The following is a 13,958-nucleotide window of genomic DNA, read 5'->3' on the forward strand; positions in this document are numbered from 1 at the left end:
ACCCATCAATGCTACTTTCCTTGGATAACTTTTTATAATGAAAGAGAGAAATTACTTGGATATGATCAGCTCTGATCAGCTTCAGAGTTGACCACCTTGACAGGAGTTACTATAAATCAGCTGATACATGCCACTGGTCATTTGGGTGATCTCAGAGCCATGCTGAGTAGCTCTGTAAGCCACAGGATCTCAGCCCTAAGCCAGGGTCTTTGCATGAGTAAGAACAAAATAGCTAGTGGTGAATACCAAATTTTGGATAGCTCTCAGAGATCAGGCTGGATTTGGAGTTGATAACCCTCCTGGCTTGCTATAATTCTCCTCATGCCAAGATAAAGCAGTGGGATTATGTGGTTTTGAGTTCTTGGCTACAAAGATGCAGGGCAAGCAGGATTTCCTTGTTTAGAGCTGTTCTCTGCTTGCCCGAGCTTCTGGTTCTGTCCAGCATGAGATGAGCAAAAATTCAGTTATATTTTACTTTCTGTCCTCTCAAATACTGAGATTCTGCATAGTAATTCTCTAGCTAAACCTTTGCATACTGGTTTGTTTATCTATCCATGTCATACTTGTCCTTTGTATCTTCTGTCATAGTTGCAATCTTTAATTCAGTAAGATCTATTCCTTGTCTCTTTCCCATTCCCTTGGTGAGCCCTCGGGCTGCTCCACATCTTCATCTCACTGCAGTCTTTTGGAACTGAAATGGAAAAGAGTGAAATGGGAAAGAGTGAAATGGTTTTGCTTCAGACAAGCAGCAGCTCTGGTGAATTGGCCAGTGGTAATGCTCATTCCTTCCATGTCCTTTCCTCAGTATTATACCCTGGAACAAAAATACCAGCTCTTTTTTGTCACAGCATGAAAAGTAACCTGGACAAGGAACATAAGAGCCATTATGGGAGATCAGTCTTATGGAAAGTACCCATAGGTGTGGATCAGAACATGACAGCCCCTTTTTAACCATCTCTTGTTGCTGCAAGAGTCATCTGAGAGACAATACTAAACAAACTGAAAATACTAAACAAACAAGAAAAAATTGCTTGACGCTCACAAAAAAAGCTATTTTCATTTCAACCAGGGAAGTCCTCTGGGAAGGAGACTTCACTCAAGGTGCACACTCATTAGTAGTTCAGAACATGAAACAGGAATACTCAGGTGCTCTATGGTTTCTTCAAGCAACAGGACCTCAACCAAGAGCTGAGCAGCCTTGTGGACCTATCATTCCTTCCTTTTTCCCCGAGATCTATTTTTTTTTTCTCACTGCATTTGGAAGGGGATGGCATAGTCTGACTCCAGGCAAAATAAGGGACCAAATACTCAATTTCAAGACCACAGGTGTGTGTATATATTTGAGAACAGCACAGAGGAGTCTATTGAGTTGTCATGACAACAGGGAAATCCTGCTGATCTCCATAAAAACAGCTGCAGGTTTCACTCTCTGGCAATTTGTTCCCATCAGCTTTCCCTGTGCAATCTGCTCTTTGTACCTATAGATACAGCCCAGCCTGCCCTCAGCATTACATCAACCTGTGCAAGGAATGGAACCACGATGCTCTAAATTGCCACAAAGAAAATGTTTGCTTGGCATTTATTTTAGTGGAATTAGTGATGACAGCACAACACCATGACCTTAGGACAGAAAATGGCCTCAGAAATCTTCAGGCACTGGATGGCAAAGATTTCAGCAGTCTCTGTCCTTCTCATTCAAAGCTTAGGGAGCAAACCAATGCCTCGTATTTCACAAGGTCAACCATTTCTTTTAAAACAAGAGCTTTGGGTCCCAGTGTCTTCATCAGAAATAAACCCAACATCATTGTGATCTCATGTTCCATCGTGCCCCCCCACATGGGAGATGGGGGGAAAAGATTTTAAATAAAATAAACCAGAAAGGCATTCAGATAGAGAAGGGCTGTCATGCTTTTGGGAAGGTTACGTTAGCTGTTTTATGATAGAAAACTGAAAGACAATGGCCAGTTTAGCTTGGGGTTAATGTGACATTGTGTTTTCAATCTGTAATAGAATATAAAAATACACTGTTAAAAATAGTCTCCTCAGTTTTTTCTCCTTCTGTGCACACCTGCTGTACTGGCAGGACTCTTTGATCTGATCTTGATACAGTTTTAGTCTCACCAGTATTCTTTTGTATAGACAGACAGAGTGACATGCATGGCCACCCCTTCACTCCTTGCCCATACAGCCTTCCTTCTGCTGCCATCCTGGTCTCCTCCTGTCCTGCTTGTCCTCAAAGATCAACAACCCCAGGGAAAAAAAAAAGTGATAGTGATGGAAAAGGAAATAAAGAGATATAAGGACTTGGACTGCTTTTCTTTGACCTCTCATCATGTTTGCTAACCCCCTGCAGGCAACTGGTGCTTGAGGAAAAGACAGGTAGTAAGCACAGTTCATTTCATATGGGTTACCTTTTATGAAATCAGTCATTGCAAAATTCTTTGACAGCCTTTTGCATGCCCAGTAAAACACAGGCAAATAAGAATTATTGCCAATATCTTTATCATATGGGAGATATCAGGGAAAGAAAGAAAAAAAGAGAGAAAATCCAACATTGTCTGGACAAGAATCAACTTGGTTATTTGGAGAATGAGATCCTGCCATCAGAATGGGAACGCATAAGAAGAGATGGTGATGCTTTCTGCATAGAATTATGTGATCTGGTGCCTGGGATTTGACATTAGATCCTGGAATTTGTTGCTAAGCATGTGTTTGTTGGACCATTTTTTTCCTCCAAAATTAGTCCTTTGCATTGCTGGGATTTGGTCTCCTCTTTAGGTAGTTTCTGACTCGGGTCAACAACTGGCTGAGATGCCTGTGTCAGAGATCTGGTTCAGCAAACTGTGATCAAGGTGCCAGATGGAGTTACAAATGACTATATTAAATACACAAACAACTCCTACAACACTTTTCTTCCTCTTCTGTTCATAGGCAGGTGAGAATCCAAGGCTGCAGGTGCTTCAGGTGTTGGATTTAGCCGAAGTAGAATCACAGAGTCATTATGGTTGAAAAAAACCTCTAAGATCATCTAGTGCAACTGTGTTTTAAGTAGTTTAGAAGGTTTTTAAGTAGTTTAAAGGTTGTTAAGTAGTTTAAAAGGTTTTTCTTCCAGGGTGGTCAAGTCATGTGTCACTGAACACAGCATGATTCATCTCAGGAATAATATTTAGGGGCTGGATTCCTGCCCTTGAGTATGCTCTTCACTCCCTCCATGAGAATTTAAGTCTGGATTTCTTTGAAGTGCACCATGGCATGCTGATCTTTGATTCAGAGGAAGACTCAGACCAAAGAACAACCCTTGGAAATACAACAGAGAGTAAGAATGAAGACAGAATAGTTCTCTGCACTCACCAGCTTGCAGCATGCCTCTTTTCTGGTGTCTCATCAAACAGACATCCAACGTTCCCTGAGATGCTCCAAGAGGAAGGGGAAGCAGTGAGCCCTTCCTTCCATTTTTTTTCCCTGCTTATCCCTTGAGATCCAGTTGTGCTTCTTCTGTGCTGTCCACATGTGAGAAACATACTCCCAAACATCCCTCCTGGAAGCAAGCCTGAAAACCAGCCTGCTAGAAACCTACCCTTATCCACAAAGTAGGCTGGAGTTTTTGGTTTGGTGTGTCTGCTTTCAGGGGGTTGTTAGCAATACCTGAGGGTCAGGGAAACCTAAGGCTTGGAAAAAGCTCTCTGAATTTGACATACGGCAGAGTTTCAACATGGACCACTTCTTCACTTTCTGTCATGATGTCTCTGGATGGGCAATTGCAGTGCCAATGGCTTGTGTACTGCTAGGCTGGGCCAGGTACTCCAGCCAAAGGACTTGGAAAGACCATGTAGTTACATTTAATCAGGGCTGCTAGGAGTCTGTCCTGGCACGTTGCTCTTCTTGCATTAAGTGCAGGAGGAGGGCCATAGCAAGCATCAGCAGTAACTTATCTGCTCTGGATTGAGTGGTTGATAGTAGAAAGAATCCTGAAGGAAAGGAGGTAGATTATTTTCTGCTCCAGAGATTCCCAGATATTTTTCTTTTCTTTGCTTTGAGACACTGCCCTCCAGCATCAATTTTATGAATTACTATTTCTTGCCCCTTTGTTTTTCTAGGCTCCCTTAGCTGCATTTTTTATTAGCTGTGCTACTAAGTATTGTCCTTTTCTCTGCAGATAGGGCCAAATGCCAAGGAGTTGTTCAGGCTTGTGGAGGATTTCATTGATGTCATCGGCTTTCGCATGAAAGATTTCCGGGATTCCTACCAAGTGACAGACAATCTGGGTGAGCTGATTTACACTCCCCACGTTGGGTATAGACCCCAGGAATCTGTAATTGCAGTGCAGTATGCATGATCTTGGATGTGGGGAGGGAAAGAGGGAAGGCAGCAGGTGGTGGAGCATTAAAAGGTCTGGGGAAAGACATGGATGATCATAACCATGGAGTGGCTTTTGTCCAAATAATCTAGGACTTGAGCCTGATGAAAAGATGGGCACAAAATGGTTTGTGAGATATCTATAGAACCATGAACGGAGAACAGATGACAAACTGGGAAGAATTAAGCTAGTTCCTTTTGTTTTTTAGCAGAAGAGCTGCTGCACAGCAGCCAACGAAGTGATCAGGCAGCAAACAAACAGCAGGCAGTATTTGATTTATGCTGTATGCACAATCACAGCATGGAACTTGTTGCCAGAGGATGCTGCAGAAGCCAAAAAGTACAGATTGGTTCATGATGGGATTAGGAAAATGCACAAAGGAGAGTTCCATTGGTGGCTATTAAAGTTCATTGTCTGGATGTAACCACAAGCTGAGGAAGTCCTGCTGACTGCTAGAAGCTGGAAGGACAAGACAAGAGAAGTCTTGCTTTGCTCTTTCTTACAATTCCCTAAGCATCTGCTTCTGGCCACTCCTGTAGTAGAAGGATTTCTTCTCCTCCAGGTTTAGTGCAGGCAGGCAAGCTTTGCTGTCTGATTTTCCACTATTGACTCTAGTGGGTTTTTCAATTTGTGTGAATTTATTGAGGCTGGTTTTGCTTACTGATTTTATTTGCTATTTCCCTCTAGTCCTTGGCATTCACAAGCTGCCCGCTAACGCAGCAACTGACATCACCTTCCCCATGAAAGGCTGGAGAGGCATGGTGGACTGGGCCAAGAATTCGGAAGACAAGGTCACTGTCTCCAAGAGCATCCTGTCTTCGGGGCTGACAGGTAGGCAGCACAGTCGGAACTCTCTAGAAGAAACTGTCTTCTTCACTTTCTACCAGAGGTTCCTTCCATTTGGCTGTCTTCAGATTCTCCTTCCAACTGAGCTGGATTGGCTCACAGAAGCTCACCATAGCGTTGCTGAGTGCAAAGAAGTCTTTTAGATGTGATCAGACCAAGGGTCAAATCTGAACTCCTTGGGCAAGTTCAGTATCATGCTTAAAAAACAGAGTCAGCACAGAAACTCAAGGCAACAGTATCTCGATTGCTTCTAAGGCTTCTTCTAAGGCTTTTGAACCTGCAATAAGTGAAAATGTCTCTGTGTTTTCTGAGTTGCCCTGTTCTTGGTGCATGTTGCCACTGAGCTCAGTCTCCAGTTCTCTCTCTGCAAGGCAAGTTGGGCACTGAAATAGGCCCTTATGAATATTCTAGGTTTCTAATAGGGGTAGATGCTGGAAGTGGTCTCTGTTGGTGCCTTATAAGTGTGGTTAACAAGCATAAGAAATGTAGCTGTGCTAGGGTGACAGCCATACAGGCAAACAATGTTGTTACGTCCTCTGAGACTGGATCCAGGCCTGGAAGAGCCATCCAAGTGTGCACAGCTGAGGCTCAGCACATCAGGATGAGCAACTGATGGATCTGGCTCTGCTAGCAAAGCTTTACCTGGATGCCAGTGCCAGCAGCCAATGCAAACAAGGTATTCCTGTGTTGGCAGTGAGCCTTAACATTTGGCAGAATTGATCAATGGATTTTCGAAAACAGGACTCTAAATTAGGCTGATTGCAGGGAGATGGTGGGTTTTCCTTGTTGACAGCCTGGCACATAGCATTAGTGGTTTTGAGAGAGCAGGCTTCTGGTTACTGAACCAGGATGTGCTGTCCTTCCCTGGTACTAAGGCAAGAGACAATGAGCTATGCCTGTCAGAAGTCCTTTGGACTTTGTCATATCAAGACTTCATGTCATAAGTTTCCTTACTCAAGATGGAAATAACATTGCTATCATTTCTACCTGAGGCTGAGAAGAGTTAAGTGACACTCTCAAGGGTAAAGAGTGAGTTTCTGGCAGAGCAAGGACCAAAGCCAACAAAACTCCTCCTGTTTTACAGTGTCTTAAACATAGCATTATCTTCCTAGAAGAACTTGGAGCATGTTTATAGGGTTATTTCAGCTTTTAGAGGAGGGTGTGGAATTTTCACCTTTGTATACTGTTAGTTACTCATTGGACAAACTTCTGGGTCCAGACATAGCAGAGTTGATTCTGCTCTGTACAGCTATCTTTGGAGGCATCACTTGTGCCCCTATTGGGCTGTTTTCCAGATATCACTGCAAAGAGATGCTGTAAGGCCCCTAAGCAGTAGCCACTGTGCAAACAAAATGTGGTATTTACCCTGAAGAACCAAATTCCTTTCACATTTCTCTGGTGTCCTGTTCCACCAGGGCTGTACTGCCCCTCTCTTGTTCAAAACAAAAGAGACAGTTCTCCAGCCCTATTTTAATCAGGATCCTCTGTCTTTTCTGGAGGGTGTTGAGGTAACCCAGCTTGTGGGACTTAGCATTTTGTTTGCCCACAGTCTCATAGGAACATACATTGCTTCTGTAAATGTTCTACTGCATTCTCTTAGCAAAAAGGGGGAAAACTCTATTGGAAGGAAGTAGCATCCTTGGTTGCAGAGGGATTCATGACAAAGGCCAAAAGTCTGTGTTGACTTTCCTAGGGAAACAAATCTTGGGCAATTGCTCTGCAAGCCTGTCTGTCAGTCTGTCCTGATTTTCACCTGCTATCTCATCCGAGCCCAGTTTGACAAACATCCAAAGCTGTATCTTCCCTTCTGGGGAAATGAGTGCATTCCAAGATCAGCTTCGGTAGGAGACATCAGAGAAGCCCCACAGCATGATACATCTCCATACTTCTTCATCTCCAAGTGACTTATTTCTTCTCTACTCTGACAGTTCAACCCCAGGGATGCCTCTACTGCCTGTGCTTTTTCCAGGGAAATTCTTGCTAATTTGCAGCTGGGCTGAGCGAGGCAGAGGAGGAGGTCAAGTGATGTGTTCAGGGGTCACACAGATGATTCAGGCTCATCTGCTGTCCTCCTGAGGCAGCACATGAGTTATGGGGTCAGGTCAGGCACAGTGGGACATCTCCCCTCCTTGCCTGCCCTTGTCGGCCCAAGCACAGCTCTTCTCTCTGATGGCTTGATAGCTGTGGATGTGTCCAAATGCCTCTGGGTGGCTGTAAGAGACCTTCTCGCCCTGCAGTTTTGCCTGCTGTGGTGCTGTCAGAGGGATTAGTGGGATTTCTGAATGAGAGCATTCATCCTGAATGAGTCTTGCATGGGGGCAGGCACCCAGGGTCACCCTAAAAGTGTTCAGTCCTCTCACAGGTCTGATGGAGACCCAATGTGGTGACATCAAGCACTGCATACCACCAATGGATATACCCCAGCAGAGACCCCAATAAGAGGTCCAATCCTGCCCTTGGATGTCACCTTGGGAACATAACAAATAAAAGAGGAAAAAGAACTGAATCCAGCCTCTTTCAATAATGTCCCTTTTCTGTGTGTTGTGTTGGTAGATTTCGGGGTGGGTGAGCTGGGGACAGATGACATTCTGATTATCTCACTGCTGTTGTCTTCTTCCTTTCCCTCTGGTGTCCTGCAGAGACGGACGACTCTTCTGTCTTCGTGGTAGGGACTGTGCTGTACCGGAACGTGGGCAACATCCTCTCGCTTCAGAGGTAAGGTCACACCTGGAGTGCTTGATCTAGTTCTGTCCACCCCCAGCACAAGAGAACTGGACATACTGGAGAGGGGTGACTAAAGGTCACCAAGATGATGAAGGGCCTGAAGCACCTCTCCCATGAGGAGAGACTGAAACAGCAGAGTCTGCTCAGCCTGGAGAAGAGGAGGTGCAGAGGGACCTCATCCACATCCATAAGTACCTCCAGGGAGGATGCAATGAAGACAGGGACATGCTCTCGTCAGTGGTACCCAGTGTTGGTACAACAGGCAATGGGCACAAACTGGAACACAAGAGTTTCCATCAGAACAAAAAGAAGCACTTATCAGCTGTGTAGGTGATGGAACACTGACACATGTTGCCCAGAGATGTTATGGAGTTTCCTCCTTGGAGACCTTCAAAAGCCACCTGGACATGGTCCTGGGCATCCTGCTAAGGCGGACCTGCTTGAGGAAGGGGATTGGACTGGATTGCCTGCAGAGGTCCCTTCCAATCTCCACCATTCTGATATCCTGTGGTTTTATGAGAAGGGGGCTGCCTGGGGAGAGCAGGCAGCTAGGGATATCACCAAGGTTTCCTGCTGATCTACCTGGCTACAGAGCCCTAGGTTTCCAAAGGTGCAATGTAGCAGGCTTTGACTTGGTAATGCAGTGCATTTTGTCCCCCTGCCAACCTCTAATCAGGTAGGATCATACAACTATGTATCAGACATTGCTTTTTAGAGGGGGAGGAAACCTTTCTCCCACCTGTGCAACCCTGCTTCAAGGGGAACCACTGTGCTGGTGCTGCTGAATCCCTGCTCACCTCTTTTATTCATCCTCCAGCAATGAGTCCTCCTGCTCCCTTCCTCATTATGAGGGACCTGAAGGGGCTTAAGTGATAAGGGAAAGGATGCCCAGCTACTCCAATCCTCCCAAGCTACCGGGGAGCCACCAACCATGATGAACCCTTTGAGAGCATCACAGCAGAAGACAGGCTCAGGGAGAGGAGAGGAGTGGAGCGACATGCTTGGCTGCACATGTCTACCACATTCTGGCTGGTGCAAACTGCCTCGGGCACTGAAGCCTTTGTGTTCAGCCCTCCCTTTTCTTCTCTCCCTTTGTCTCTCACTATTTTGCTCTTTTTAATTTTTTTTTAATTTGTTTCTTATTTGTATTCTTATTTTTTTTTCTTTTTGAGTCTCGTACCGAGGCCGTAAATTAAGAATCCTAAGGCACCTTCTAAATCTGTTCTGCACTGATTAGCGTGAGCCCATTTACCATAAACACCAGGGCATCTCTTCTCACCGATAATCATTTAAATACCTACAGATTTAGCTCTGGCAATGGCAGAAGAGCTCCAAGTGAGTGCAGAGAGGAATTAGCAAGCCAGCCAACTGTATTCTGTAATATCTTCCATTACAGCTCTGGGAATTAGATCAGAAGGGCAATAAACATCATTGGCTCAAATGATCCAGTGGTATTTCAGCGTTTTCTGGCCAAGCAGTGAATGAGCTCCGATAACCAGCAGCTGCATCAGCTGCAGCCTCTGACAGCGTTCTCATGGGAGATCTGATTTAAGACGTTCCTTAATTAAAGGACAGTCCCTCTTTAAATAATGCAGAGTCCTGAATCACCTGTGGCTATACAAGGCAAAAAAAAAAAAGGAGGTAACAGAAGCAGCAGCAGAGCAGTCCCTCCTAATTCACCACTGTGCAAATGGACACAGGAAGAAAAAAGGAGATGTCTATAAATAACCATGTAGCTGTGTGGCACTTCTCTAGAGAGTGAAAGTATTTCCTGGACACATGTGAGGTGCCAGATCCTGGTTTTGACCACATTGCCTCAATGCAGGGAGTTTTTTTCCACTAATATATATATATATTTGTATAATGCAATGTAAATTGAACTTGGCAAGTGGCACCAGTTGAGCTTTTCCTAATTGTCCCAGTTTACCTCTCCCAAGTGGCAATCCCTTATCTCAGCCACACATTGCTCTGTCCCTTAGATCCAGAGAGCCCTGTGGCTCTTGACAGCTGTGACCACCGAGACAGAGACATACAAGATGTGCAGTTTTTCAAGATGGGGAAGTGAGCATCACTCATTCCCAGCTGGGCCCTGTTGCAGAGGATGCATGCAGCAATCAGAGTCAGCAGCGTGATGGCCCTGTGTAGAAACGAGCATGTTTACAGATGTTTGCACGCCTTTTATAGCTGTATAGGAACACACTGAGCAAATCTGACCTCCTGCTCAAGCCTGAGCTCAGTGTGTTTGGTTTCCTTCCCAGAAGCTGGCCTACAGCACGTTTTGAAGAAAAGCAACTCATCTTCTTCCTGAAAGATTCCCCATGATGCTGAGGCCCTCACTTCCCCTGGCAAGCTGCTCGGATTTGTTTTGAAGGGGGAGAAATTTTGTTTGTCCATGGGTGTAGGAGGAGCTGGCCTCCCATTCTACTACTAATTCCTTCATGGCATAATTTGAAGGTAGCACTTTCAATGGTTGGTCATGCGGACTTTACACACATTTAGGCAGACAATTCTTTCTGTGTTGCAGAAATACCAGGATCTCCTGTGTATTTAGGTGGTTAACATCCAGTGGGGAGATCTCAAAGGGCAGAGGATGGGTTCCATCACCACCAAGCGTCTCTGAAAGCATTATAAAGTAATGGGACCAATCTCCTGTGCACTGTATACACTAAACCTTGTGCCACAGTAATGAATTCAATGGGACTCTCTATTTTGCAAAGGGATGCAGTGGGGATTCATCACCTTCTCCCAGTCCCTTTAAAGCATCTCTTTTCGCCCTTCTTCCCAGGAACAGCACTGTTCTGAACTCCAGAGTCATCTCTGTGACTGTGAAGCCATTTCCCCGGTCCCTCCTCACCCCCTTGGAAATTGAATTCTCCCACCTGTACAATGTAAGTCTTTCCTGGGAACCTTCACCATCCCACATCTGTGAATATTTCTGCATAGGGGTAATATGAAGGAGGATACAGATTTACTGGGCTCCTGAGCTGTCTTTTCCACTGCAGAATTCTTTAATCTCCTTTTAACCAGACTGCTGAGGCATTTCACTGCCATCCTGAGTCTGGGCTGATGTTGGTGTCTTGCTGTTTCTCACTGCTGTGCCTTTCAAATTTTGCCTCCTTGTTCAAGCACTGCCGATGCAGGAGTGTACTGCTTTCACAAGGAACTTGAGCATACGTGTCTCAGATTTACATCATTTCTCTGAGGGGCATGGTCTTGGGCAAAAAAAAAAAAAAAAAAAAAAAAACTGCAGTGAAAAATGAGCTATGACAATGATCTTTCTTGGTGAGGGGAAGATGGAGGGGAAGGGTTGTTTTGGTTGATGCTTGAAATGTTCTTTGCAGAGATTACTAGAGACATGAATATTAATGTTGTGATCAGTGCTGTAAAAGGCAGACAAAGATTCCCTCCAGGTTCCCCTGTGTAACCCCAAGCAGATGTATGTGATGGGCTTTTACACTGCCCTGAAGACTCCTCTTGTTGTGGATTTCAGATGTCTTCCTGAGGCTCAGGAACATGAATATTAGATCTGTCATGTCTGTACTTTGGACTTCTGGGGAAGAGTTTTCAAAAGTGCACTGATAGCTGTAGAAGTCATGCTAAACCTCTTTCAGTAGCTTTAGAATCATAGAATCATAGAATTGCTCAGGTTGGAAGAGACCTTAAAGATCAAGTCTAACCACAACCTAACCATACTACCCTAATTCTAACAACCCTCTGCTAAATCATGCCCCTGAGCACCACATCCAAATGGTTTTTAAACACATCCAGGGATGGTGGCTCAACCACCTCCCTGGGGAGCCTATTCCAGTGCCAACCCTTTCTGTAAAGAAGTGTTTTCTGATATCCAACATAGACATACTCTGGTGCAACTTGAAGGTGTTTCCCCTTGTCCTGTCACCTGTCACCAGTGAGAAGAGATCAACCCCGCTCCTGCTGTAATCACCTTTGAGGTACTTGAGGAGAGCACATCTGGACACTTCCTCAAGCACTGTGGCTCTTCTGGAGAACTGTGTCCCACAAAAGGAAGTGGTGTATTTGATCCACTTTCCAGAAGGGAACAGCGAAAGGATTCTGTGTGAGAGAAAGTGTGTGCAGATGACACCATGTTGGCAGGAAGAGTCCATCTTCCTGGAGATAGGAAGGCCCTACAGAGGGATCTGGGCAGGCTGGATTGCTGGGCTGAGGCCAGTGGGATGAAGTTCAACAAGACAAAGTGTCAGGTCCTGTACTTTGGCCACAACAGTCCCAGGCAATGCTACAGGCTTGGGGTAGAGTGACTGGAAGACTGTGCAAAAGAAACAGACCTGGGGGTGTTCATTGACACTCAGCTGAACATGAGCCAGCAGTGTGCCCTGGTGCCCAAGAAGGCCAATAGCATCCTGGCTTGTATCAGAAATAGTATCTCCAGCAGGAGCAAGGCAGTGGTCACCACTCTGTACTCAGCCCTGTAGAGCCTGTACCTCAAGTACTGCGTTCAGTTTTGGGCCCCTCACTACAAGAAAGACTTTGAGGCCCTGGAGTGTGTTCAGAGAAGAGCAGTGAAGCTGGTGAGAGGTCTGGAGCACAAGTCTTATGAGGAGCAGTTGAAGGAACTGGTGTTGTTTATTCTGGAGGAGGTTCAGGGGAGACCTCATTGCTCTCTACAGCTACTTGAAAGGGGGTTGTGTCAAGGTGGGGACTGGCCTCTTCTCCCATGTAACTAGCGATAAGACTAGAGGGAATGGCTTCAAGTTGCACCAGGGGAGATTCAGGTTGAATGTTAGGGAAAACTTCTTCTCCAAAAGAGTGGTCAGGTGTAGGAATGGGCTGCCCAGGGATGTGGTGGAGTCACCAATCCTGGAAGCGTTCAAGAAATGTTTACATGTTGTACTCAAGGACATGTTGTACTCAAGGACATGGGAAATACTGATGATAGGTGGACGGTTGGACTGGATGATCTTAGAGGTCTTTTCCAACCTTGGTGATTCTATGATTCTGTAAAGGAAGGAGAACATCAGTAGGTGGAGAGAGGAAAGATGTAGAGTCAAATCCTTGCATAAGTCTTGTGTTGATGGAAAACAAATTAAGGCTCATTTAATTTTTACCTTTCAAATCAGGGGGAAAAAAGACGTTCCAAGAACTCACATCTGTGACTGTCAATATGGAGCTTCATAGATATGCCACATTTAGAGTAGTGGAAGCTGTTCAGTGGGATCTGAATATTTCTTTCTTATTCCCTCAAATACCCCATAGACAGTATACCACTGATTTGCTTCATTTTTCTTTTTTCCTTTTCTTTGGACAGGGAACCACCAACCAGACCTGCATCCTGTGGGATGAAACTGATAGGTGAGTTCTGTGGGTTTCTGTTTATTCTTATGGGCCCAAGTATTTTTGGGGTGAAATCAGCACAGTTTATCAGTGATGCATCAGTCTGTTGCAGTTGCTTGCACTCTCTACTTGGTTTTTTCTTCTGTCAAACTTCATGGCTCACAAAGCCCTTTGCCATGGTAGGAATCATTCCTTTATTCATATAGATACATCTCTGTGTTGTGTATTAGTGCCAGTCTTACATTTGAAGAACTGCAATCAATTGTTGCCAGTTTAGTCCATAATGAGTCCTGTGTGCTGAAAGCCTCATGTACCTATACCAGGGAATCATCTCAGTTCAAGCAGAGATGTTTCTTCTTCTGTTCACTGGGATCTGTGTATGTGTTTTCTTTTGAATTCAGCCTACGTTTTGCAAGAGTGGCTTTCTCATTTTGGTTCTTCCAGTTTTGGACTTTGCAGCATGAGGAATAAGTGAGATTCAGGATTGTGGGATCATCTGCTGATTGCTCTAAAATGAGCAAGATGTATCTGTGTTTGGTTTTTTCAATACTCAGAACCAAACTGTGCACCATAAGGTGAATAATGCAAAAGTAGAACCCACTGTTGCAAATATAGACTACCATGGTTGTGTTATTGTGATATAGTAATATGATTTCCATGATAATTCCTGCCATAGCTGACTCTGATCAGGATGCCTTGAGTGATGTGATTGTAGTCAGCA

The 13,958-nt window shown here is 44.9% G+C and overlaps 1 protein-coding gene across 2 annotated transcripts in view; it reads left to right on the top strand.

The window, feature by feature from the left end:
- The window catches only part of LOC121112823 (adhesion G protein-coupled receptor B1), a 163,371-nt gene extending 150,092 nt beyond the window's left edge, over positions 1 to 13,279 (top strand). For both annotated transcript variants that reach the window (XM_040695018.2, XM_040695022.2), the window contains exons 13-17: positions 4,157 to 4,265; positions 5,045 to 5,188; positions 7,843 to 7,918; positions 10,713 to 10,815; positions 13,212 to 13,279. In XM_040695018.2, coding sequence (XP_040550952.1) covers positions 4,157 to 4,265; positions 5,045 to 5,188; positions 7,843 to 7,918; positions 10,713 to 10,815; positions 13,212 to 13,259 — 480 coding nt within the window. In that variant the 3' untranslated portion in view covers positions 13,260 to 13,279. The remainder of the gene's footprint in view (positions 1 to 4,156; positions 4,266 to 5,044; positions 5,189 to 7,842; positions 7,919 to 10,712; positions 10,816 to 13,211) is intronic.
- The last annotated feature ends 679 nt before the right edge of the window (positions 13,280 to 13,958 follow it).

This window comes from Gallus gallus, chromosome 2, assembly GCF_016699485.2.
Source record: "Gallus gallus isolate bGalGal1 chromosome 2, bGalGal1.mat.broiler.GRCg7b, whole genome shotgun sequence".
NCBI lineage: Eukaryota > Metazoa > Chordata > Aves > Galliformes > Phasianidae > Gallus > Gallus gallus.